Raw genomic sequence first — 27,340 nt, 5'->3', positions numbered from 1 at the left:
ATGTTTATTTCGCACATTCCATAAATACAATTATTACAGTGAAACTGATATTAGACCGCAATCACGTTAGAAGGTTTAAATGCCAAAGCAACCAAATAACTGTTTTGTTTAACTTTTCTGCCACCAACAGCCCGGTTCAAAACTGTAGGGAGAATGTATATAGTAGCCTGAGAGGATGGAAGTTCAACATGCAGTTAGATGTAGTATGCTAATGTTAACTAGCTGGCCTGGCGCATCGTTGCCCATGAAAGGAAGTTAGGCTAGCGAGCAACTATTTTAGCCAGGTAGCCTAGGACAACAAAAACTACAAGCATGTACTGTATGACAGAGTCATAGACCGTTTAGGCAACATGACAGAGGAGGATGGCATCGGCATTTCTCTACAAGTAAGATGAGTCAACATGTTTTTTATACTTGCACACACACACACATTCAAATACAGAAATCAGTACCATGGACAGCCACATCATATTTAGCTTACGTTGATTGGACTAAATTGTTTTTGGAATCTTTTAGTTGTCACTGTATTAGACTAAACAGAGGTGATTTTATGATGTTGCAATGTAGAAGTTGAAATGTTGCTGGAATAGTGGTGGCAGCTCCTGTTTTCTTTGCAACTTGCGGTAACTCTCCGTGGTTCTAAATCAAAGGTTGTTTAGTAGTCCGAAAATGTCAGAAACATTACCTTGCTTGACCATGCTTTAGGTCATGTAACTGTTTGTTGCATGCAATATGTTTTGTGGACTTCACTGGACTGATGTTGCTCTCTGGTTTTGTGATGAAACAAATGTGTGGTTGAATTTATTCTGCCACTGTTTCTTCTTATTGTCTCGGCCTTAGGCCTATATATCACGGTGTCAAGGCATATGAACTAACAGGTTATAGATCAAACAGTGCAATTATTACAACACAGGTTGTAATATGGCTTTTTTTTTTCCTGGATTGGCTTCCATGGTGATTTTACCCATGCACTGCTACTGTAGACAGAAGAACCAGCTTTTATTTACAATAATGCATCCCATTTATTTATCTTTTCCAATACAGTACCAGTCAAAAGTTTGGACACACCTACTCATTCCAGGGTAAAAGACCAAGTCCATGTTATGGCAAGAACAGCTCAAATAATCAAAGAGAAACGACAGTCCATCATTACTTTAAGACATGAAGGTCAGTCAATCCGGAAAAGTTCAAGAACTTTGAAAGTTTCTTCAAGTGCAGTCGCAAAAACCATCAAGCACTATGATGAAACTGGCTCTCATGACGACCGCCACAGGAAAGGAAGAGCCAGAGATATCTCTGCTGCAGAGTATAAGTTCATTATTAGAGTTACCAGCCTCAGAAATTGCAGCCCAAATAAGTGCTTCACAGAGTTCAAGTAACAGACACATCTCAACATCAACTGTTCAGAGGAGACTGCGTGAATCAGGCCTTCATGGTCAAATTGCTGCAAAGGAACCACTACTAAAGGACACCAATAAGAAGTGACCTGCTTGGGCCAAATTGGAGTTCAAACCGCTGTGTCTTTGTGAGACGCAGTGTAGGTGAACGGATGATCTCCGCATGTGTAGTTCCCACCGTGACACATTGAGGAGGAGGTGTGATGGTGTGGGGGTGTTTTGCTGGTGACACTGTCTGTGATTTATTTAGAATTCAAGGCACACTTAACCAGCATGGCTACCACAGCATTCTGCAGTGATACGCCATCCCATCTGGTTTGGGCTTAGTGGGACTATCATTTGTTTTTCAACAGGACAATGACCCAACACACCTCCAGGCTGTGTAAGGCTATTTGACCAAGAAGGAGAGTGATGGAGTGCTGTGTCAGATGACCTGGCCTCCACAATCCCCCGACCTCAACCCAATTGAGATGGTTTGGGATGAGTTGGACCGCAGAGTGAAGGAAAAGCAGCCAACAAGTGCTCAGCATATGTGGGAACTCCTTCAAGACTGTTGGAAAAGCATTCCAGGTGAAGCTGGTTGAGAGAATGCCAAGAGTGAGCAAAGCTGTCATCAAGGCAAAGGGTGGCTACTTTGAAGAATCTCAAATATAAAATATATTTTGATTTGTTTAACACTTTTTTCTTTACTACATGATTCCATATGTGTTCTTTCATAAAAAACCCTTGAATGAGTAGGTGTGTCCAAACTTTTGACTGGTACTGTATGTTGAGAGTGACTCAAGAATAAGTGCTGATGCAACACCAGCAGGAGGAAGAGGAGAGAACAGCAGAGTTGAACTGGGCCATCCGACAGCGGGCAGAAGACAACCGGGATGCTGATCTCAATGTTGACCGGCAGGGGGAGCTCATGTTGTCCATTCCCATCCCAGAGTCTGAGATGGGACCTGCCAGTATGCAAGTGTCCCAGGTATGAGAGATGACACTCAGGGTTGGGTAGGTTACTTTCTAAATGTAATGCTGAATTGAATGTCATTGAGAAAACGGAAAGGTGTCATCATGTAGGGCTGCCCACATCGCACTCAACAACTACTTACACGCTCATGTACACACACACACACATACACTCTAACACACACACACCAGCCTAGGATGCACATCGGGAAGCCAGTCTGGTGAGACTGTGAGCCGTGACATGGTGTGTACTCGGACAGGGTTTTTTATTTTAATTACAAAACGCATTGAAGAAATTAAACGATGCCGTACACACTCACTCAGGGGAGATGGCGAGCACATTAGATGCGCACACACACACACACACATTATGCGTGGGCAGAGTGAGTCTCCTTTTATAAAAGCTTTTCCCCTCGTCTCATTTGCCTGACTGACTTGGTATGAATAGATTCATCCCAGTGGGAAGCATCATTATAAATGCTTATGGTCACGCTGTTTTTCATGTCAATTATGTGGTTTCTGTTAATTACCCATTATGCTCATTAGCTTTGTTGCACTACAGACACAGACATTGTGGTTCAGACAGAGATATCTCCAGAGCCCTTTTTGCAGGTCTCTTGACTTAGGAGGTTCAACCAGCCTGATCTTGTGAGCTGACATTCTGTTTCACTAAAGTGAAACAACATTTTATCAGAGCGGTCAGTCTGATTACGAGTCTATGGCTGACCCTTGCTCGAGGTAAAAATTGCTCGTAATGACAAATCTAAAGTCAGACTACACATTACCTCAAAAAAGTAAGGGAGAAGAGAACATGTTAACCTGGCCCTGTGTCGATGGATAAGGGGAAACTTTGATCTACTCCTCAGACAATCCCTAGAGGGAGGTCTGCCGTCTGTTTGGAGGTCCTTGACCCCTTTGGTCTAACTAACCCCTGACCCTTGATCTGATGTGTTTTTTTCTACTAATACATTGTTATTGATTACTGCATTGTTGGGTTTTGAGTTTGCAAGAAAGGCATTTCACTGTACTTGTGCATGTGACATTAAAACTTGAAACTCTATCCCTTCTTTGACCCACATTCAAAGGCTGCAGAGCGGGCAGAGGAGAGAGGAAGGAGGGCGAGGAGATGGTGGAGGTGTGGCACGTCAGACATCCTGACAGAGTTTTCCCGAGGTTGCAGAGAGAGAAGGGGGTGGAGCCGGGGGACCGGGGGGCAGGCCCAGGGTTCTGACGGACAGGGGGAGAAATTAGCCCAGAGCAGCTGAGCGCCATCCGCAGGCAGAGAGAGAAACAGCGTCTAGAGCAGGGGAGTCAAACATCCGGCCCGCGGGCCGGATCAGGCCCGCAAACGGGTTTAATCCGGCCCGCGAGATGATTTTGTAAAGTATAAAAATGAGCTGCAATTTTTCAATAAAATAAACTGCTGTTCCAATTGTGTCCACTGGATAGCGCAATAGCAATTGTGTTAAGCAAGCAAACTGTTTATACCGGGGCAGAGCAAATAGGTCAAGCAAGTGCAGCCAATCCGGATGAGCTACTTTGTTTTGCCCGCGATATTTATTACGGCTTCTACTTTTAACATTATGTGCTTTGCACCCTCATTGCCCTAATATGTCTCTGTCAAAAAAGAGAAAAGTGGACGCAGAGTGCAGAGTGTTCCAAGAAAAATTGTCATCCTTCTATTTATTCACGGAATTGAATGGGAAAGCTGTATGTTTGGTGTGTTCACAGCATGTTGCAGTGCTGAAAGAATATAACCTTCGTCGCCACTATGTGAGTCTTCATGCCGACAAATATGACAACTTTCAAGGACAGCGGAGAAGAGAGAAGGTGAATGAACTGTTGGCGGGTCTGAAGAAACAGCAGTCTGTGTTTACTCACAGCCGAGACATCAGTGACGCTGCAGTGAAAGCTAGCTACCTCATTGCTAATGAAATCGCAGTGGCTTCAAAACCATTTAGTGAGGGTGAATTTGTAAAAACATGCATGATGAAGGCAGCGGAGATTGTGTGCCCTGAAAAGCACCAGGCTTTTGCAAATATCAGCCTGACAAGAAACACAGTTGCAGACAGGATTTCCGATCTTTCAGTGGATTTGGACAGCCAGTTGAAGCAAAAAGTAAAGTAATTTATTGCGTTTTCGGTTGCAATTGATGAAAGCACGGACATTACAGATGTTGCACAACTGGCCATTTTCATCCGCAGAGTTGATGACACATTGACCGTGGAGTTGGTGCCGATGACAGATGATATTTTCACTGCACTCGTCAGCGCGCTGGACAGGGTCGGAGTGGACTGGTCCCGCGCTGTCAGCCTGGCTACAGATGGTGCGCCCTCAATGATCGGGAAAAAAGCAGGCGTTGTGACAAAGTTCAGAGAGAAAGTGCAATCTGCAAATGGAGGACGTGATTTTTGGACTTTTCACTGTATTTTGCACCAGGAGGCTTTGTGTTGCAAGTCATTAAAGATGGATAACGTCATGAAGGTGGTTATTATTTTTATTATATTATTATTATATTATTATATTATATTATTATTATATTATTATTATTATATTATCCAAACTGTTAATTTCATCCGATCCAGAAGCCTGAATCAACGTTAGTTTGACAGCCTTCTCAGAGAGAAAGACCACATCTATGGCCTGCCATACCACACTGAGGTAAGATGGTTAAGCCGAGGTGCTGTGCTGAGGCGTTTCTTTGATTTTCGAGAAGAAATTGAACAGTTCATGGAAGAAAAGGGCAAACCAGTGTTAGAATTTCATTCCGCAGAATGGATGCAGGACCTTGCATTTATGGTGGATGTTACAGAGCACCTGAATAACTTGAACAAACAGCTGCAAGGGTGCAACAAAGTTGCCACGCAGTATTATGACAGCATACGTTCTTTCAAGTTGAAGCTGTCATTGTGGGAGACGCAACTCGCCGGGTGGTGATGCAGCTCACTTCCCCTGTCTGAAAAAATGTGTGCGCGACCCAACATGTGGCAGACATGAAGCGGTTCAAAGATAAAATAACGGGACTGTTAAGGGAGTTTGAGCAACGCTTTCAGATTTTTGGTGAACTGGAGAAAGACTTCAACGTTTTTTGTTCGCCATTAACCGTGAATCCCTCTGATCTGCCCGTCAGCATCCAACTTGAAATAATAGACTTGCAGTGTGACTCGGATTTGAAGGGCAAATTTGCTGCAGCTGGCTTGGACACATTTTATCAGAATCTCTTGCCAGGTTACCCCAACTTGACAGCCCTCGCTGCAAAACTGTTGTGCATGTTTGGAACCACATATCTTTGTGAGCAAGTTCTCTGTAATGAGCATAAATAAAACAAAGCTGCGCTCAAGGCTCACGCACAAGCACTTGAATCACATCCTGAAGTTGGCTGCCACTCAGGATGTGATGCCTGATATTGATGCGCTGGTGAAAGCTAAAAGATGCCAGGTATCAGGAGTCAAATAAACTATGCAACCCCCACTTAAAGTGCTGCATGAGACACCCTGATATAGTTCTGTGATCTGTGATATACTTCTGTGAATCACTGAGGCATTGTGTGTTTGTGTGTTGTTTGTCCTCAGAATTTCAAATAACTTGAGGTGTTTTATGATTAATAGTGATGTTGTGCTGTTGGACACACTGTCCTCAGGCTCCAGCTTTATGTTTATATGTTTTTATGTTGATGTGCTATTGTTTTTAATTGATTTTAATTTATTTGTATATTTAACCTATTCTTGACTCTGTGGTTCTTGCACTTGTTTGGGGAACAGGATTTCATTATTTGTATCTACATTTCTGCCTGAGAAATGACACCCTGATATAGTTCTGTGATCTGTGAAACAGTTCTGTGAATCACTGAGGCATTGTGTGTTTGTGTGTTCTTTTTCTTTAGAATTTTCAAATAAAGTTGAGGTGTTTTATGATTAATAGTGATGTTGTGCTTGTACTATTTTGGACACACTGTCCTCAGGCTCCAGCTTTATGATTTATGTTGATAGTATTAAAACAAAGAAAACAATCTGAAGTTGTTGTTTTTAAGTTATATATACCATGATTTTACCGGTCCGGCCCACTTGGGAATAGATTTTCCTCCATGTGGCCCCTGAGCTAAAATGAGTTTGACACCCCTGGTCTAGAGAGAGAGGTACTGAGAACCTTGGCTACCTGTAAACGTTTACTTTAATTTTAGTGCAAATCTTTAATTGACACATATATATATATAGTAAAATCAGTTCAAAATTAGCATGCAGCTCAAAGAGAACACATTCATAGAGGTTCTATTGATTGTTGTGATCAAAGAAATAAGATTGTCTCACAACCATAGAGATAAGATTGTCTATTTCACAACCATAGAGATAAGATTGTCTATCTCACAACCATAGAGATAAGATTGTCTGTCTCACAACCATAGAGATACGATTGTCTGTCTCACAACCATAGAGATAAGATTGTCTATCTCACAACCATAAAGATAAAACAATCATCATTGTTGATTCATCTACAGTTCTCATCATGAACTCCTTGGATCTTCACCCTTTCTCATATTTCTCCTGTTTTCCCAAATGACATTTTAGAGACTAAGGGAGAGCGAAAAGCAGAGAGACGCTGCCTGGGACTTCCAATGCATGGAGCAGACCAGACATGGCGAAGAGGAGGAGAGGAGAGCAATGGAGCTGCAGAAGGAGGAGGATTGAGATTGACCGATACGACGAACAGCTGGCCAGAGAGCAGCGCAAACAGTAAGCATAGAACGCAACCACACTGAGACACTTCACTCCTTACATTCTTTCTTCGAGAGCATCCTGACTGGTTGCATCACCGCCTGGTATGGCAACTGCTCGGCCTCCGACCGCAAGGCACTACAGAGGGTAGTGCGTACAGCCCAGTACATCACTGGGGCCAAGCTTCCTGCCATCCAGGACCTCTATACCAGGCGGTGTCAGAGGAAGGCCCTCAAAATTGTCAAAGACTCCAGCCACCCTAGTCATAGACTGTTCTCTCTGCTACCGCATGGCAAGCGGTACCGGAGCACCAAGTCTAGGTCCCTAAGGCTGCTCAACAGCTTCTACCCCCAAGCCATAAGACTCCTGAACAGCTAATCATGGCTACCCAGACTATTTGCACTGCCCCCCCCCCCACCCCATCTTTTTACGCTGCTGCTACTCTGTTAATTATTTATGCATAGTCACTTTAACTCTACCCACATGTACATATTACCTAATCTACCTCAACTAGCCGGTGCCCCCGCACATTGACTCTGCACTGATACCCCCCTGTATATAGCCTCCCTACTGTTATTTTATTTCACTTCTGCTCTTTTTTTCTCAACACTTTTTTGTTGTTGTTTTATTTTACTTTTTTATAAAAAAATTAATGCATTGTTGGGTAAGGGCTGTAAGTAAGTATTTCACGGTAATGTCTACACCTGTTGTATTCGGTGCATGTGGCAAATACAATTTGATTTGATTTGATACTTGGTGAGAGATATCTTGCCACATAAACATACACAACAGAGACACACAAACACGTTACTGTCAAAGTACAAAGAGATACCGTACATGGTGAAAGAATTGAAAGTCTGAGTTTTCACATAAAAAGAGAGACAGTTTTATTGTAAAACAGACTGTGACAGTGTATTTTAACCATCTTGTCTCCACCAGTCAGCAGTACCTGGCCAAGCAGCTGTACACCAACCGGCCCACGGCCCAGTACTTCACCCAGTTCAGCAGCAGCTGACGCTGAGGGGATCACCAGCACAGACTCACCACACAATACTGGATCTCAAATTCAGATGATAGGCACAACACAACAAGAAAATAAAGTTTATGATATAGGCATACATTATATGTTTTCTTGTCTTTTATCCCTAAGATTTAGTCACTAGGTCAAATGTTGCAGTGTTCTGCAACTTATTCTCTCAGGAGCTGTATTTTAGGTATAAAATGGACACCATGACTATCTAGCTATTCTTTTATGTTTCATGTGTAGTGGTCAGTATCTAATTTCGCTTATCTTTTCAAGATAAACATGCATGTCACCATCTTTAGACATCGATGCTATGAGTGATTCTAATGATGACACAACCCAATGACGCCTCTTTTGGTTCAGATTGTTCCAAGTTCTTTATTTATTTAATCAATCACATATTTAGTTACAAGTAGCTGATTCATAATGCAGATAGTTACATTGTCATTGGACCCATAACATACAGTACAAGACCCCCTCCATACAGTGACCCGCTCCCTAACCAAACCCCGTCCACTTCAGTCTCAACCAATGGCACGAACACACTAGCCCAGTCCCAGATCAGTTTGTGCTGTTTTGCCAACTCCTATGACTTTAGCATGATAATAACCATAGGAGTTTGCTATACAACCCAAACCGATCTGGGACCAGGGTATGAATACACTACTATACCTTCCAATCCCCCGGTCCCCCAGTTCCATTTTGCTAATGGTGCAACCCAAACAAAGCACACACAGGCACTCTGTCTCCCCTCAGGCAGTGAAATACACAGTATCCCTCCCCTCCCTCCATCATGAATGTAAATCCATAAATGTCATGTCCTAAAGAAGCTGCTGCTGTCATTCTCCTCTATATATCACTTTTTTATTTGATTTTATGTTGTAAGTATAAAAATCAGAGGGGAAAGAACCAAACGCTAGCGCTAACCCTGGTTTAGTCGATCCCCTCACTGACCACGTAGGAAGCAAAGCAGAGCCAGATAGATAGAAAGGCAGGCAGGCAGGCAGGCAGGCAGGCAGTAGAGTGAGTATCTGTGTGTTCAGTAGTTCACTCATTCAAAGCAAACGTTTGTCCTGACAACACACCATGACAAACACAGATGGTTAGCAGCTAGATAGGCTGTGTCACTATTGGCGCTCCTATTCCCCATATAGTGCACTACTTTTGACTAGGGCATGTGGGTATTTTTCTGAACACATAGGGCTCTGGTCATAAGTAGTGCACTAATAGGGTGCCATTTGTGACGCAAACCAAAGTTGTGATAGAATAATTGGCATATTACTTCATTTTGTCATTTTATCATTCCCATATGAAAATAGATTTCTAAAAAGAAATGTTTTTGTCCTGAGTGTGTCTGTAACAGCAAACTACAGGGAGCTGGGCTCACTCAAACCTCAAACCTCTTGTTCAGACCTACTGTCTTTCTGCCAGCCAGAGACAATCCCATTTCTCTATCCCATGTCCCTGGGGATGCACTGAACAGTAACAGCTTGGCTTGCAGTCAGACCTGGGTTCAAATAGCATTCGCTTTCTCTCAAATACTTAAAGCTGTGCTTGATTGAGATTGCCTGGCACAATGGAACCAATAGAGTAGTCCCAAAAGTGCAAACCTTGGTCTCCGCCCATCCGGCAATCCAGGCAGGCCCAATCAAACTCTTCTTTAAAATAAAAATAATCTTATTTTAACCTGGGTCTGTCTTAGAATAGACTGTAGGCTAGTTTGACTGGGTGAGCAGTGAGAGCAGAGCCAGCACATTGCATATGCTCCCTGTGGTGCTTCATCACAAGCTAGCTCACTGCATCCCTCCCTGCCTCATCATCATCACACTGCCTCAGCACAAAAAAGTGTACGAAATGGCAACCTATTCCCAAAATCAGTGCACTATATAGGGAATAAGTTGCCTTTTCAGACACAGTACATAGACTCTCAACAGATACTCACTGGACTGCAATGCTTAAAAGGACACTTAACAAATTGGTGAAGTGCCCCTTTAAAGTCAGGAAACAAAACATTGATGTACATGATGAACATGAACCTACTTTTAACCTCTGCTTTCAATAGGTTGGTTTTGATTCTACTGTATATTTTAAAATGACATTAGCTACTGATTAATCTCGACATCCAAAACCAAGTCTCACATGCGCACTTCTACTACTAGTGATGTAAAATGTATATTTTTTGTTTTCTTTTAGAGCGTTTGCGATTCAAGGAATGGTGTGAGGATTTCTTTTTTGCCTTTTAGTTTTTTTCTTTACTATTAACAATACATTTTAAACAGCCAAATCACCATCATTATTTGTCAAAGCAGGAAAATATGAATTCATAGGTTCGTTGTTACAAAACAAATAAAACATTTAATGACTTTTTAAGTAAACTTTAAAGTAAACTTAAGACAGAGTTTTAAAACCCACACATTTTTATCAAACAAACTCATATGTTGGGTTGTATTTACATTCAGTGACATCTTTCTATATCTCTTTCTTCTCCTATATAAATACCTCTGTTCTCCTTTTCTCTAAATTCTTGTTTCTGTCTGCTTCTTGTCATCATTCCGACCGTTGTCTGATTCAAAACAAAGGGTTTTTGGCATGTAAATATTATTTCCACCCAGCCCTACAAAGAATACATCCTATACATTAGATGCAAAAAGCTACCAATCTACGCGTTTGCCTTTCAGCCCAATCTGCTGATCAGGTAAGCCTGTTTTGGATTGCCAGCGTGCATTGTTCAGGGCCTGAAAGGAATATCGAGAGAGAGATAGAGAGAGTGTGTGTGTGTGTGTGTGTGTGTGTGTGTGTGTGTGTGTGTGTGTGTGTCCGTGCGTCTGTGTATTTCACTCCCAGCTAACTGTAAATATATAGAACTACTGCTCCCTACCACACATTATGGCGTGCAGTAGTGTTATGTTATGTTATACTATGACATGAAGAGGTATGGGAAAGATTACATTTATCAGCTGACATAGTTTAATACACCGTAGAAAGAGACACAGACAGAATAGATACAGAAAGCTAGTACACAAAGAGGTCTACATATAAATTACAATATCATACCAATAATGACGTCACACTTGTGGTGAAAAGGAGAGAGTAGAGTACAGTAGAGTAGAGAGAAGGAGAGAGGAGTAAAGTACAGAGGAGTAGAGAGGAGTAGAGAGGAGAGGAGTAGAGAGGAGCGGAGAGGAGCGGAGTAGAGTGGAGTAGAGAGGAGTAGAGTGGAGTAGAGAGGAGTAGAGAGGAGTAGAGTAGAGAGGAGCGGAGTAGAGTGGAGTAGAGAGGAGTAGAGAGGAGTAGAGAGGAGCGGAGTAGAGAGGAGTAGAGTAGAGAGGAGCGGAGTAGAGTGGAGTAGAGAGGAGTAGAGAGGAGTAGAGTGGAGCGGAGTAGAGAGGAGTAGAGAGGAGAGGAGTAGAGAGGAGTAGAGTAGAGAGGAGTAGAGAGGAGCGGAGTAGAGAGGAGTAGAGTGGAGTAGAGAGAAGTAGAGTAGAGAGGAGTAGAGTAGAGAGGAGTAGAGAGGAGTAGAGAGGAGCGGAGTAGAGAGGAGTAGAGTGGAGTAGAGAGGAGTAGAGTGGAGCAGAGTAGAGAGGAGTAGAGTGGAGTAAAGTACAGAGGAGTAGAGAGGAGTAGAGTGGAGAGGAGTAGAGAGGAGTAGAGTGGAGTAAAGTACAGAGGAGTAGAGAGGAGCGGAGTAGAGAGGAGTAGAGTGGAGTAAAGTACAGATGAGTAGAGAGGAGCGAAGCAGAGAGGAGTAGAGAGGAGTAGAGTGGAGTAAAGTACAGAGGAGTAGAGTGGAGCGGAGTAGAGAGGAGTAGAGAGGAGTAGAGTGGAGTAGAGTAGAGAGTAGAGAGGAGCGGAGTAGAGAGGAGTAGAGTGGAGTAGAGTAGAGAGGAGTAGAGATGAGTAAAGTACAGATGAGTAGAGAGGAGCGGAGCAGAGAGGAGTAGAGAGGAGTAGAGTGGAGTAAAGTACAGAGGAGTAGAGTGGAGCGGAGTAGAGAGGAGTAGAGAGGAGTAGAGTGGAGTAGAGTAGAGAGTAGAGAGGAGCGGAGTAGAGAGGAGTAGAGTGGAGTAGAGTAGAGAGGAGTAGAGAGGAGTAGAGAGGAGTAGAGTGGAGTAGAGTAGAGAGTAGAGAGGAGCGGAGTAGAGAGGAATAGAGTAAGGATGTAATCTGGTGCTCTGTGTAGAGGGCCAGTAGGCACTGGAACTCATAGTGAACATGTAGTACAGATCTATAATACTGTATATGGCTAGATAGAGAGACGTAATGCACATATATACACTGACTTGCTTGCTTGCTATACAGCATTCCAACAGCTAACTCTTTCTCTTAAGCGTCCAATTTATTTATAGTATGAAGACCTGGCTAAAATTATGATTATCTTGATTTATGGAGAAAAAAATCAAAATATGAATAATCTCATATATGCAAATTATCAAAAAATTATAATAGTTCAAAAATGAGAAAATATAAGCAAAACTGATTGCCAACCCCCCCCCCCCCAAAAAAATTGTCAGATGGAGAGATAACATTGTTGAATAACAGATGTATCTGAATGGTCAGTAGTATATTGATCATATAGTCAGTGAGTTTATGGATGGAAAAGTCAGTCAAGTAGATAAACCCATGTATTATTGATAGCTAGGAGTGGGTGGGCAGTGGGCATGTTTGTATTGTTGACATGTTGTACTGTACCTGACGTGGTTGACAGAGATGTTTTGGTCTGACAGACAGTCCCGTTGCCTTAGTAACCGTTAATCTAAAATGGCCACCTCTAACTAACTAGCCTAATCTAAAATGGCGGCCGAGTTGGGCAGGCCGTTGGTGGTGGGGGTGGGATTGAGGGGGGAGCTTTCCTGCAGTGTGCCCGGGTCCGGGGTGGTTTCGCTGGGCCGGCTGTACTGGCTGACCAGGGAGTCTTCCATGTTCACCTCGGTTACAGCAATGCTACCGTTGTTATAGCCATCCAGCTTGCTCTCATCACACAGAGACGGCTGGCTGGCTGTCCGCTTCTCCTCATTGTCACTACAGGATGGAGGGACGGAGGGAAAAATTGAGGGACGTGAAAGGAGGTTGGTAGGTGGGAAAGATTATTACTATGTGTGGGTGGTTCACCAGTGGAGGCTGCTGAGGGGAGGACAGCTCATAATAATGGCTGGAACTGAGAAAATGGAATGGCATCAAACCATGTGTTTGATGTATTTGATACCATTCCACTGATTCCGCTCCAGCCATTACCGCAAGCCCATCCTCCCCAATTAAGGTGCCACCAATCTCACATACCAAGGTCAGACATTGTATTGTATCACACAGCCATAGGAAGGGTATTGGCTAGGTATACTGGGGAAAGGAGAGGATAAATGGGAGAGCCTCTACAAAAAACATTCACTATTTCGACTCAGTTGCAGGGAATGCATGCACAGTAGAGCACCTTACAGTATACCTTTCTAGAGATCTGGCAAAGCAGGGGAAAGCATTAGGGGAAAGAGGAACAGTAATGAACACGAGGTTGGGATAAAAACATACTTTTATATTTTCAATCAGGGAATCAAAGCGATCATGTTGATTTTGGCATGACATTTAAAAAATGCTAATTTGGGGGGTATTGACTTGCATTGTTTAAAAAAAGAATAATCTTAAATTAGCATTTTCATGACAGCAGCCAGGTGAACAAAGCCAAAAGATGGATTGCTGTCTTACCTTGTCCAAAGACTGCTTACAGGGTAAGGAAACCAATATGTCATTTTGTAACTTGGGTAAACTATCCTTTTAAGTCTGTGCTAATATTCAATGATTATATAATCTACAGGCTTGAAGGGATATTAATAGATGATCAATGCATAATAATCAATATATCATCTGATTAGACAGGCCAACCTGTACTCTCCGAATGTTTCATCCTTCATAGGGCGTGCCTCAGAGTCTACCTGACCCTCCTCCTTATCTTTGACTGAGAGAGAGAGGGAGAGGGAGAGGGAGGGGGAGGGGGAGAGAGAGAGAGAGAGGGAGAGGGAGAGGGAGAGGGAGGGGGGAGAGAGAGAGAGAGAGGGAGAGGGAGAGGGAGAGGGAGGGGGAGAGAGAGAGAGAGAGGGAGAGGGAGAGGGAGGGGGGGAGAGAGAGAGAGAGAAATTATTGAATTTCAGTATCTGTTCATTAATCAGTAGAAGCTCCTTTCTAAGCTAGTGGATGGCTTAGGGTTTGGTAGACACTGGCCAGGTAGTGAACTAGCATCAGAGCAATATAGAGGCTATGTGTTGTGCTTTCTTAGAGCGACCTGGTCTGTTACATATAATGTGATTTGTCAGAAACTACCTGGCATATAGGGTTTCTCACAAACAATCTGGTATGGCCCAACTCAGTGGCCTTGTGGTTAGAGTGTCTGCCCTGATATTGGAAGTTTGATTCCCAGCCAAGTCATACCAAAGACTGTAAAAATTGAACCCGATGCGTCTCTGCTTGGCACTCAGCATTAAGGAGAATGATTAGGGGTAAGGCCCTGCGATTGACATGTGGTGTACTAGTACATCAAGCTGTCTCAAGCTACAGAAACAGCCAAGGCTCCTGCAAGGCTACTTCCTTACTATCTTGTGTATGTGGTTTGTTAGAACTACCTACTGTAATATATGCAATTTGTTAGAAACTACATTCTACAGTACAGTCGTGGTCAAAAGTTTTGAGAATAACACAAGTATTGGTCTTCACAAAGTTTGCTGCGTCAGTGTTTTTAGATATTTTTGTCAGATGTTACTATGGTATACTGAAGTATAATTACAAGCATTCCATAAGTGTCAAAGGCTTTTATTGACAAATACATTAAGTTTATGCAAAGAGTCAATATTTGCAGTGTTGACCCTTCTTTTTCAAGACCTCTGTAATCCGCCCTGGCATGCTGTCAATTAACTTCTGGGCCACATCCTGACTGATGGCAGCCCATTCTTGCATAATCAATGCTTGGAGTTTGTCAGAATTTGTGTGTTTTTGTTTGTCCACCCGCCTCAATGGGATTAAGGTCTGGGGAGTTTCCTGGCCATGGACCCAAAATGTTGATGTTTTGTTCCCCGAGCCACTTAGTTATCACTTTTGCCTTATGGCAAGGTGCTCCATCATGCTGGAAAAGGCAATGTTCGTCACCAAACTGTTCTTGGATGGTTGGGAGAAGTTGCTCTCTGAGGATTTGTTGGTACCATTCTTTATTCATGGCTGTGTTCTTAGGCAAGATTGTGAGTAAGCCCACTCCTTTGGCTGAGAAGCAACCCCACACATGAATGGTCTTAGGATGCTTTACTGTTGGCATGACACTGGACTGATGGTTGCGCTCACCTTGTCTTCTCCAGACAAGGTGTTTTCCGGATGCCCCAAACAATCGGAAAGGGGATTCATCAGAGAAAATGACTTTACCTCAGTCCTCAGCAGTCCAATCCCTGTACCCTTTGCAGAATATCAGTCTGTCCCTGATGTTTTTCCTGGAGAGAAGTGGCTTCCTCGCTGCCCTTCTTGACACCAGGCCATCCTCCAAAAGTCTTCGCCTCACTGTGCGTGCAGATGCACTCACACCTGCCTGCTGCCATTCCTGAGCAAGCTCTGCACTGGTGGTGCCCCGATCCCGCATCTGAATCAACTTTAGGAGACGGTCCTGGCGCTTGCTGGACTTTCTTGGGCGCCCTGAAGCCTTCTTCACAACAATTTAACCTCTCTCCTTGAAGTTCTTGATGATCCGATAAATGGTTGATTTAGGTGCAATCTTACTAGCAGCAATATCCTTGCCTGTGAAGCCCTTTTTGTGCAAAGCAATGATGACGGTACGTGTTTCCTTGCAGGTAACCATGGTTAACAGAGGAAGAACAATGATTTCAAGCACCACCCTCCTTTTAAAGCTTCCAGTCTGTTATTCTAACTCAATCAGCATGACAGAGTGATCTCCAGCCTTGTCCTCGTCAACACTCTCACCTGTATTAACAAGAGAATCACTGACATGATGTCAGCTGGTCCTTTTGTGGCAGGGCTGAAATGCAGTGGAAATGTTTTTTTGGGATTAAATTCATTTTCATGGCAAAGAGGGACTTTGCAATTAATTGCAATTCATCTGATCACTCTTCATAACATTCTGGAGTATATGCAAATTGCCATCATAAAAACTGAGGCAGCAGACTTTGTGAAAATTAATATTTGTGTCATTCTCAAAACTTTTGACCACGACTGTATATGTGATTTGTTAGACCTGACGTGGTTTATCTGGTATCTGGTGTTGTTGTAATACCTGTTGTATTCGGCGCATGTGACAAATACAATTTGATTTGATTTGTTATATTTACACCTACCTGAATACTTTCCCCCTTTGCGCCTCTTGATGAAGCAGAGAATTAGCAGTACCAGCAGCAACAGCACGATGGCGGTCACGAGCCCAATGAACCAGCCCTGAGTAGCAAAGCCTGTCTGCACATCCATCACCCCTAGTGAGGGAGAGAGGGAGGGCGAGTTTTAGGGAGAGAGGGTCGTAGCAGGGGATCGGAGAGAGATTAAAAGAAGAGAAGAGATTAAGAAGAGAGGGTGGCTATGGAGTGTTTGACTCCGTTGATCCCATTCCAGCCATTACAATGAGACCGTCCTACTATTGCTCCTCCCACCAGCCTCCTCTGGTGTGTGTACGTGTCTGCGTATGTGTGTGTGTTTTGGTGTGTTCGTGCCTCGTGCAACTGATGGTGTCTCTACCTGCTCCCTCGGTCCTGATCTCCGTCTCTCAGAAGGTATTGTTGCTGAAGGTGTGTGTGTGTGTGTGTGTGTGTGTGTGTGTGTGTGTGTCTGCATCTAGGTGTGTGTACAGCCTGTGATTCCTACCTGCTCCCTCGGTTTTCAGTCTCCCAGAAGGCGTTGTTGGTGAAGGTGTGAGTGTGTGTGTGCATGCAGCGTGCCTAGGTGTGTGTGTGTGTGTGTGTGTGTGTGTGTGTGTGTGTGTGTGTGTGTACTGTCTCCGGTACCTGCTCCCTTTGTCCTGATCTCCGTCTCCCAGAAGGCATTGTTGCTGAAGGTGAATCTGAGGCGGTACTGTGACCCTGGGGTTAGACCTTTCAGCTGGTAGAACGATGCAGACGAGTTCAGCTTCTCAGACTGCTTCCACTTCCCACCGCCTGAAGACAAAATAAACACTTTATTTGTTTATACATGGAAATAGACAAAAATATGAACTTTTCCTTCTTGTTCTTACAGACAGGGGAGTGAAGTTATGTTTTATAGTCTCCTCCAGAGAGACTATGACTATGTTTACATTTCACGTTTTACAAATGAGTTCGGTGTTCCCACAGTCATACTGTTGGTCAGCTGGTAGTGTATTGTTCTAGTTGAGGTATTGGACCTGGAAGCCAACACTCCTGTGTCTCTGCAGTCACACACACACGCACACATGCACATGCACACACATGCACACACACACACAAACAAACACACACAAACACACACAAACACAAACACACAAACACACACACACACACAAACACACACACACACACCAACACACACAAACACAAAGCTCGGAGGTACCTTGCTTATTGAGGTATTGGACCTGGAAGCCCACACTCCTGTGTCTCTGTCCTGGCACCCAGCTCAGGTTAACAGACTTCTCTCCTACAGACAAGCTGATGTTGGACGGAGGAGCTGGAATGGGTAGAGAAGGGGTTAGGGTGATTCTCATGAAACCAGTTTTAACCATGGCAGTAGCAAATTGAGTTAGAAAACCATGATGCATCTGCAACAATCAACTATCATTCTGAAGACTAAGATGTCTGGTTTATGGCACAGTGTCTTATTTTAAATACATTTTAGCCAAAATGATATGGCATTTTTACCAAAATGCGTCCGGATTAAATACTCAGGTCATTTCATAAAATGTTACTTTAGAAAAACCAAACTCATTTGAATAAAACACAAAATATGTTGCTGTTGTTTGTCCATAAATCATAAAAAATGTATACTAGTTGAAGTTTACATGAAACTATAATATTTATTACATAAAAACACAGTGTCTGTAGACATGTTTCTCATTACCGTAACACTTTTTCAAGTTGCTGTAAAAATTCCAATCAAAGTTTTATTCACCCATAATACATCATGTAGAGGAGCAGTCCTTAGTTTCTTTATTATGCCTTCAGAATGAGGATCTTATTCTCAAACAACCTCTACAGTGCCTTACAAAAGTATTCATACCCCTTGGCGTTTTTCCTATTTTGTTGCATTACAACCTGTAATTTAAATGGATTTTTATTTGGATTTAATGTAATGGACATACACAAAATAGTCCAAATTGGTGAAGTGAAATGAAAAAAATTCTAAAAATAAATTACAGAAAACTGGTGCGTGCATATGTATTCACCCCCTTCGCTATGAAGCCCCTAAATAAGATCTGGTGCAACCAATTACCTTCAGAAATCACATCATTAGTTAAATAAAGTCCACCTGTGTGCAATCTAAGTGTCAAATGCTCTGTCACATGATCTCATTATATACAGTGGGGGAAAAAAGTATTTAGTCAGCCACCAATTGTGCAAGTTCTCCCACTTAAAAAGATGAGAGAAGCCTGTAATTTTCATCATAGGTACACGTCAACTATGACAGACAAAATGAGAAAAGAAAATCCAGAAAATCACATTGTAGGATTTTTAATGAATTTATTTGCAAATTATGGTGGAAAATAAGTATTTGGTCAATAACAAAAGTTTCTCAATACTTTGTTATATACCCTTTGTTGGCAATGACACAGGTCAAACTTTTTCTGTAAGTCTTCACAAGGTTTTCACACACTGTTGCTGGTATTTTGGCCCATTCCTCCATGCAGATCTCCTCTAGAGCAGTGATGTTTTGGGGCTGTCGCTGGGCAACACGGACTTTCAACTCCCTCCAAAGATTTTCTATGGGGTTGAGATCTGGAGACTGGCTAGGCCACTCCAGGACCTTGAAATGCTTCTTACGAAGCCACTCCTTCGTTGCCAGGGCAGTGTGTTTGGGATCATTGTCATGCTGAAAGACCCAGCCACGTTTCATTTTCAATGCAATGCCCTTGCTGATGGAAGGAGGTTTTCACTCAAAATCTCACGATACATGGCCCCATTCATTCTTTCCTTTACACGGATCAGTCGTCCTGGTCCCTTTGCAGAAAAACAGCCCCAAAGCATGATGTTTCCACCCCCATGCTTCACAGTAGGTATGGTGTTCTTTGGATGCAACTCAGCATTCTTTGTCCTCCAAACACGACGAGTTGAGTTTTTGCCAAAAAGTTCTATTTTGGTTTCATCTGACCATATGACATTCTCCCAATCCTCTTCTGGATCATCCAAATGCACTCAAGCAAACTTCAGATGGGCCTGGACATGTACAGGCTTAAGCAGGGGGACACGTCTGGCACTGCAGGATTTGAGTCCCTGGCGGCGTAGTGTGTTACTGATGGTAGGCTTTGTTACTTTGGTCCCAGCTCTCTGCAGGTCATTCACTAGGTCCCCCCGTGTGGTTCTGGGATTTTTGCTCACCGTTCTTGTGATCATTTTGACCCCACGGGGAGAGATCTTGCGTGGAGCCCCAGATCGAGGGAGATTATCAGTGGTCTTGTATGTCTTCCATTTCCTAATAATTGCTCCCACAGTTGATTTCTTCAAACCAAGCTGCTTACCTATTGCAGATTCAGTCTTCCCAGCCTGGTGCAGGTCTACAATTTTGTTTCTGGTGTCCTTTGACAGCTCTTTGGTCTTGGCCATAGTGGAGTTTGGAGTGTGACTGTTTGAGGTTGTGAACAGGTGTCTTTTATACTGAGGACAATTTCAAACAGGTGCCATTAATACAGGTAACGAGTGGAGGACAGAGGAGCCTCTTAAAGAAGAAGTTACAGGTCTGTGAGAGCCAGAAATCATGCTTGTTTGTAGGTGACCAAATACTTATTTTCCACCATAATTTGCAAATAAATTCATTAAAAATCCTACAATGTGATTTTCTGGGGGGAAAAATCTAAATTTGTCTGTTATAGTTGACGTGTATAGGTGAAGAATACAGGCCTCTCTCATCTTTTTAAGTGGGAGAACATGCACAAATGGTGGCTGACTGGTCTAAGGCACTGCATTGCAGTGCTAGCTGTGCCACTAGAGATCCTGGTTCGAATCCAGGTTCTGTCGTAGCAGGCCGTGACCGGGAGACCCATGGGGCGGCGCACAATTGGCCCAGCGTCGTCCAGGGTAGGGGAGGGAATGGCCGGCAGGGATGTAGCTCAGTTGGTAGAGCATGGCGTTTGCAACGCCAGGGTTGTGGGTTCGATTCCCATGGGGGGACAGTATAAAAAAATAAAATAATAATGTATGCAACTGTAAGTCGCTCTGGATAAGAACGTCTGCTAAATGACTAAAATGTCAATGTAAATGACTATTTTTCCCCACTGTATACACCTGTTCTGGAAGGCTCCAGAGTCTGCAGCACCACTAAGCAAGGGGCGGCACCATGAAGACCAAGGAGCTCTCCAAACAGGTCAGGGACAAAGTTGTGGAGAAGTACAGATCAGGGTTGGGTTATAAAAAAAATATCTGAAACTTTGAACATCCCACGGAGCACCATTAAATCCATTATACATTTTTTTAAAGAATATGGCATCACAACACACCTGCCAAGAGAGGGCTGCCCACCAAAACTCACGGACCAAGCAAGGAGGGCATTAATCAGAGAGGCAACAAAGAGACCAAAGATAACCCTGAAGGAGCTGCAATGCTCCACAGCAGAGATTGGAGTATCTGTCCATAGGACCACTTTAAGCAATACACTTCACAGAGCTGGGCTTTACGGAAGAGTGGCCAGAAAAAAGCCATTGCTTAAAGAAAAAAATAAGCAAACACATTTGGTGTTCGCCAAAAGGCATGTGGGAGACTCCCCAAACATATGGAAGAAGGTATTCTGGTCAGATGACACTAAAATTGAGCTTTTTGGCCATCAAGAAAACACTATATCTGGCGCAAAGCCAACACCTCTCATCACCCCGAGAACACCATCCCCACAGTGAAGCATGGTGCTGGCAGCATCATGCTGTGGGGATGTTTTTCATCGGCAGGGACTGGGAAACTGGTCAGAATTGAAGGAATGATGGATGGCGCTAAATACAGGGAAATTCTTGAGGGAAACCTGTTTGGTGCGCGTTGACAACAGTGGATCCATCAATTCAGGCTACAAGTGTAGGCCTAATGACAATCGCAGAATTTCGTTACACTACACGTAGGCTAGGTGATGTCTCTTTCCATTCAACAGTGCACTGTTGGGTTTGGATGCTGAAATTATTGTGTGAGTGAACGAATGTGCGGGTTTTATTTAACTAGGCAAGTCAGTTAAGAACAAATTATTATTTACAATAACGGCGTACTCCGGCCAAACCCTTCCCTAACCGGAACGACGCTAGGCCAATTGTACGCCGACCTATGGGACTCCCGATCACGGCCAGTTGTGATACAGCCCGGGATCGAACCCGGATCTGTAGTGACGCCTCTAGCCGCAGTGTCTTAGACCGCTGCGCCACTCGGTCCACTACAGTAGCCTACAGGAGCACCTTTTTTAAGTTTTTGACAATCAGATGAAAACATCATGACTGGTTGTGTTTATACATATACTGTAGCTCAGCTGGTAGAGCACGGCGCTTGTAACGCCAAGGTAGTGCGTTCGATCCCCGGGACCACCCATACACAAAAATTTATGCACGCATGACTGTAAGTCGCTTTGGATAAAAGCGTCTGCTAAATGGCATATTATATTATGATTATTATAAAAGGCATAGGCGGTGTGTCCATAAGGCTAGAGGAATCTAAGCTTTCCCTAAAGTAAATTGAATTAAATTGCCAAAATTATATAGCCTAATTAGCTTACTCCTGTCTATACAGAAATAAATAAAAATCATTTAAAATTGGCTACTACACCAGAAAGCATGATTTGGCCACAGAGGATCATTAGCTTCTTTAAAAAAAGCTGTGGATTGTTTTAAATCGCATAGCCTACAGTTGGGAGGGCAGAGTGCGCTGCAAATACTAAATATACTGAACAAAGATATAAACGCAACATGAAACAATTTCAAAGATTTTACTGAGTTACAGTTCATATAAGGAAATCAGTCAATTGAAATAAATTAACTAGGCCCTAATCTATGGATTTCACATGACTGGGCAGGGGTGCAGAAATGGGTGGGCTTTGGAGGCCATAGGTCCACCCACTTGGCAGCCAGGCCCACCCACTGGGGAGCCAGGCCCAGCCAATCAGAAGGAGTTTTCCCCACAAAAGGCCTTTATTACAGACAGAAATACTCCTTTTGCTATAAAGAGATGAAAATGAAAAGACTCCAATCTGTCTTTTAGTTATCAAAATTCTTAACTTAATTGAGCGAACAAAAGCCTATCTTATTGGCACGAGCAGAGAACATTGGCCATATCATTGGACAATAATTTCCTCCTTCAGGTTAGATGGACATCATATTGTATTTGTGTCTCCCCTTTTCGTAGGCCCATTATATGGATCAGACAACATCGTTTTTATTGATCTGTTTGTCAGTGTCAGCAGAGTAGGCTACCCTGTAATTTTTGTAGTATTTTAAAAAATGTGTGCGCACACGTGGGTGTCCCATACCAGTAAGAAATTAAATCTACTTTCATCCCTGATTACAGTACTTACGATTATACTAAAATAAGGGATATTTTAATCAATTTTATTAAGATCAGTGATTTCAGTATTATGCAAGTCAGTTGGAATTAACAAATGACAGATTGATGATGTATTGGGTTACTGAATCTCTAATAGAGCTCAGTACAGTTTTTCAATGGCAAACTTTGCAACACTCATTACCGAAACATGCATGCTCATCTCAGAAACCTGCTTATCATTACCATAAGCACCAATATTTATGAAATATTAGGAAAAATAAAATGTGTACTTTAGTCATTTTGGCTTAATCAGAAGTGCCTTTTTTTTATTTTTTTTTCCCCAACAAGATTCAGAAAAGGAAATGTGTTGCCATAATGAGATAAATTACAAAAGAAAAGTTTAGAATTAAATTAGAAATATATTTGTTTTCATTGCTATGTTTACCTCAGGCCTTTTAATTAGGTAAGCAATGTTAAAAAATATTAGATTTGTATATAACTTTTTTGGAACTTCGACATTGCTAGTTGTGGAAATTGTGGTAGAATGCATAATATTTTATCAATAAACATAACAATAATTATGAAATAGATAATAATAATATGCCATTTAGCAGACGCTTTTATCCAAAGCGACTTACAGTCATGTGCGCATACATTTTTACGTATGGGTGGTCCCAGGGATCGAACCCACTACCCTTGCGTTACAGGCGCCATGCTCTACCAATTGAGCTACAGATCCTAATCTTAGTGATCCAAGAGGATTCATATTTTGGGGGGGTCAAGTGCCAGTTTCGTGAGAATCACTGAGTTAGAATCTCTTTCACCGTCCGTATCCTGTTAGTGTTAGCCCTCTCAGTCAGTGTGATAATATTACTTAACTCCTAATACTCCACAATGTAACCACAGCGTGATAAATCCACCAGTAAACAGTATATTTTAATGTCTGTTTTTTTTTATGTCTGTGCAGCCGGAAGACACATTTCCACATTGTGTGGACAAAAACGTTTTTCTAATTCTAATCCTCCTGCAGTACTGCCTCCGTCCAGTGTGGTGGCGCCCTGCCTGGTGATGGGCTGTCAATCCATCAAACAATCAATTAATCAATCGACCAATCAATTAATCAATCAATCAGCTTGTTGGTGTAACCCTCTCGGTGTGTTAATGTAAATAATCCTCCTGAAGTACTACCTCCGTCCAGTGTGGTGGCGCCCTCCCTGATGATAGGCTCTCCGTCCCCGGCTGAGGTGCGCCCCCTCAGGTAGAAGCGGTAGCGGCTGTGGGGGTCCAGCTGCTTCAGGGTCAGGTGAGTGACCTTGTGGTCGTCTATGGTCTCCACCTGCATCGGGCTGTCATCACTCTTCACGACTACAGGGGAATAGAGAGGAGAAGTAGAACGGTGAATAACATTTGTCTCTGACAGAATTTGAGGAATGGTCTATAACGTTATATAGGTTTGGCTCTGACTTTCCCTTAGGGGACATTGGCTTCTGATGGATTGATGGAATATGATTGATATATTATCCACTAGCCATCTGTAGAAGTGACTGGTAATACATCAACAATATGTCACTGTGAAACAACAGGGTTAGAGATAGATCAATGATACCATATGATAATAAGTAGCACTGTTGTCTTCAACAAGACAAAGAAGCAGATTCGAGACGTGAAGACTTGCTTTGACAGTCAGTTGAACCCACAAGTACATTGACATTTTAGTCATTTACAGGAGCAATTAGGGTTAAGTGCCTTGCTCAAGGGCACATCAATAGATTACTAGACTACCCTTGTCTAATTAAATCTAGCCGGATAAGGGGGAGAGGTGTAGAAAGGTAACCACTCTGTTGGTACTGCAGCAGGTATCCTTTGAGAACCCCGTTGGGTTGGGCAGGAGGTGTCCAGTGCAGGGTCATCTCCGTGTCTGCAGGGCTGTCCAGGAGTAAGGACATGGGGGGGCCAGGAGCTGACAGGGACACAGACACACTTGATTAGAGTATGCTTCCACTGCAGTGTACACTGTCTCTATCTGTCTCCATTACACACACATCAAAGCCCAATGTCACTCCATTCTTGTCTTTAGTTATGTATCTTTCCCCAGATGTAACACTGCTTTGCTTTATTTGACCTTTTTTCTATTTCACCTATCCATTCTTTCACACCTGCCTCCCTCATCTCTCCCACCTCTCCCTTTCTCTCACCTCCCTCGTCGGTTTCGAAGGACATGGTCTCGGAGGGGGGCCCCTCTCCCTTGCTGTTGAACACAGTGACGGTGAAGGCGTAGTGAGAGTAGGGTCTGAGGCCCCCCAGGACCCTGTTCTCCTCGTTGGGCCCTGTCTCCACCACCACACTGGTCTCTGGCTCTCTGGCCCTGCGGCCTCGGTGGTGGCCCCTGGAGCCAAACCTCGTCAGGTGGATCTGGTGAGGAGAGAGGGTAGAGGAGGAAGGTTATAAGCTGTTATAATGCTCTATGTATCTCTATGTAGCTATAATGTAATGTTTATGATATGTAATGTATGCGGCCCCGGTGGTGGCCCCTGGAGCCAAACCTCGGCAGATGGATCTGGGAGGGAAGAGGTTATAAAGGGTTATAAATCTCTATGTAGCCATAATGTCATGGTTGTGATGTTGATATGACACACAGAGGGGGGAAGGAAAGGGGACACAGGAAATGAGACTATTCATGAGTTCATTAGTTATTCAAATTGCATAGACCTTGACAGTCATTGTATCTCTCTTGTAGTGTAAGCTATTTCAGTGCCAGAGCTGGAGACAAACATGGTGAAGGTGCAAGTTACCTTATATCCAAGCAGGTGTCCTCTGACAGTCTCTTGGTCCACTGCTTCCCACGTTACCCTGATGGCTGAACTGTTGAGCAGCATCACACCCACATTCATAGGAGCCTCCAGGGGGACTGGAGAAAGGGAGGGAGGGAAGGAAGGATGGATGGGTGGAGAGAGGGAGAGAGGAAGGAGGGAGGGAGGAATGGGAGAAGGAGGGAGGAGGCGGTAGGGAGGGAGGGAGAGATACAGGGAAATACAGAGATGCAGGGATAAAGAGAGGGGAGAGGGAGAGACAGATACAATCATTATCTTGATCAGCATCATAATCACTTGAGTGTTTATTATTGTACTGTTTACCGGTGAACACAATATACTAATTGGTCATCATTAGAGTGAGATAAAGAGGAGCGAGCGAGAACAAGAGAGAGAACGAGAACAGCGAGAGAGAGAGAGAGAGAGAGAGAGAGAGAGAGAGAGAGAGAGAGAGAGAGAGAGAGAGAGAGAGAGAGAGAGAGAGAGAGAGAGAGAGAGAGAGAGAGAGAGAGAGAGAGAGAGAGAGAGAGAGAGAGAGAGATTATTACAGAAAGAGGGAATTCTAAAACAACATTTTACCGTCCTCTCCAGAGGAACCAATCACAGGGTCTGGCTCAGGTCCCTCTCCTTTCTGATTGACAGCCTGAACTTTGATTTCAAAGGAGGAGAATTTGCCCACTTCAGTGACGATGTACGGTGGCTCAGTGGAGACATTAGAGTGCCAGGTGGGGCCGTCACCAACCACCCTCCTCCAGAACACCTTGTAGTGGAACTCTGGGCCGTTGAACACACGCCTGTCCATCTCCTGTGACAGTGACATACAGGGATATGAGCCAATCAGACTGGGAGTAAACACACAAGCCCCTTCTACAATAACAACAACAAAAACATTTGGAAAATGTTCTAGTTTGTGGTGGTAGGGGGCAATAATAGTAGTGGTAATAATAATAATAATAATTATTATTATTATTATTATTATTATAATAATAATAATAATAATAATAATAATAATAATAATGATATGATAATAATGATAATACATATTATTATAATGATAATAATAATAATAATTATAATGATAATAATGATAATAATAATAATAATAATGATATGTTATGTTATGACATGTAAACATGTTATAATATGATAATAATAATAATAATAATAATGATAATAATAATAATAATAATAATAATAATAATAATAATAATAATGATAATAATGATATTAATAATAATAGTAATAATGGGTCACATATCTTGATTTGACACATTTAACAAGCCTCACCTCCCATGTGATGACTAGGGTGTCTGGGTCTGTAGACTCACTCCTCACATGCTCTGGGTTGTTGTCTGGAGCTGTGGAGGGGTGGAATAATTAAAGCTTTATTAAACTATTAAAGCTTGGAAGCTTTATTAAATGATTAAAGCTTTATTAAATGATTAAAGTTTATTAAATGATTAAAGCTTTATTTAACGATTAAAGCTTTATTAAACGATTAAAGCTTTATTAAACGATTAAAGCCTTATTAAACGATTAAAGCTTTATTAAACGATTAAAGCTTTATTAAACGATTAAAGCTTTATTAAACGATTAAAGCTTTATTAAACGATTAAAGCCTTATTAAACGATTAAAGTTTTATTAAACGATTAAAGCTTTATTAAATCATTAAAGCTTTATTTAACGATTAAAGTTTTATTAAACGATTAAAGCTTTATTAAATGATTAAAGCTTTATTAAACGATTAAAGCTTTATTAAACGATTAAAGCTAGGAAGCTTTATTAAATGATTAAAGCTTTATTTAACGATTA

General features: G+C 42.6%; 1 protein-coding gene and 1 long non-coding RNA gene across 6 annotated transcripts in view; one reads left to right on the top strand and one right to left on the bottom strand.

Annotated features, from left to right (window-relative positions):
• Positions 1 to 349: 349 nt before the first annotated feature.
• Positions 350 to 8,156, top strand: LOC121537393. Its single transcript, XR_005995064.1, has 4 exons — positions 350 to 386; positions 2,206 to 2,367; positions 6,917 to 7,081; positions 8,003 to 8,156. It is a non-coding gene; the product is annotated as an uncharacterized LOC121537393 (long non-coding RNA).
• A 4,009-nt stretch (positions 8,157 to 12,165) lies between these two features.
• Positions 12,166 to 27,340, bottom strand: part of l1cama (L1 cell adhesion molecule, paralog a) — a 127,617-nt gene continuing 112,442 nt past the window's right edge. For 2 of the 5 annotated variants that reach the window (XM_041845503.2, XM_041845504.2), the window contains exons 18-30: positions 26,815 to 26,885; positions 26,107 to 26,332; positions 25,510 to 25,625; positions 24,913 to 25,129; positions 24,555 to 24,677; positions 23,906 to 24,082; positions 17,616 to 17,729; positions 17,057 to 17,206; positions 16,400 to 16,531; positions 13,959 to 14,031; positions 13,782 to 13,793; positions 13,525 to 13,536; positions 12,166 to 13,106 (exon numbers count right to left, since the gene is read on the bottom strand). In XM_041845503.2, the coding sequence (XP_041701437.2) occupies positions 12,869 to 13,106; positions 13,525 to 13,536; positions 13,782 to 13,793; positions 13,959 to 14,031; positions 16,400 to 16,531; positions 17,057 to 17,206; positions 17,616 to 17,729; positions 23,906 to 24,082; positions 24,555 to 24,677; positions 24,913 to 25,129; positions 25,510 to 25,625; positions 26,107 to 26,332; positions 26,815 to 26,885 (1,661 nt within the window). In that variant the 3' untranslated portion in view covers positions 12,166 to 12,868. The remainder of the gene's footprint in view (positions 13,107 to 13,524; positions 13,537 to 13,781; positions 13,794 to 13,958; positions 14,032 to 16,399; positions 16,532 to 17,056; positions 17,207 to 17,615; positions 17,730 to 23,905; positions 24,083 to 24,554; positions 24,678 to 24,912; positions 25,130 to 25,509; positions 25,626 to 26,106; positions 26,333 to 26,814; positions 26,886 to 27,340) is intronic. The other 3 variants (XM_041845506.2, XM_041845505.2, XM_041845507.2) reach the window with 3 other exon arrangements.

The sequence above is a fragment of the Coregonus clupeaformis genome, chromosome 24 (assembly GCF_020615455.1).
Source record: "Coregonus clupeaformis isolate EN_2021a chromosome 24, ASM2061545v1, whole genome shotgun sequence".
In the NCBI taxonomy this organism is placed as follows: Eukaryota; Metazoa; Chordata; class Actinopteri; order Salmoniformes; family Salmonidae; genus Coregonus; species Coregonus clupeaformis.
Note: the sequence above shows the minus strand (reverse complement) of the source record. Positions and strands in the feature narration are given on the sequence as shown.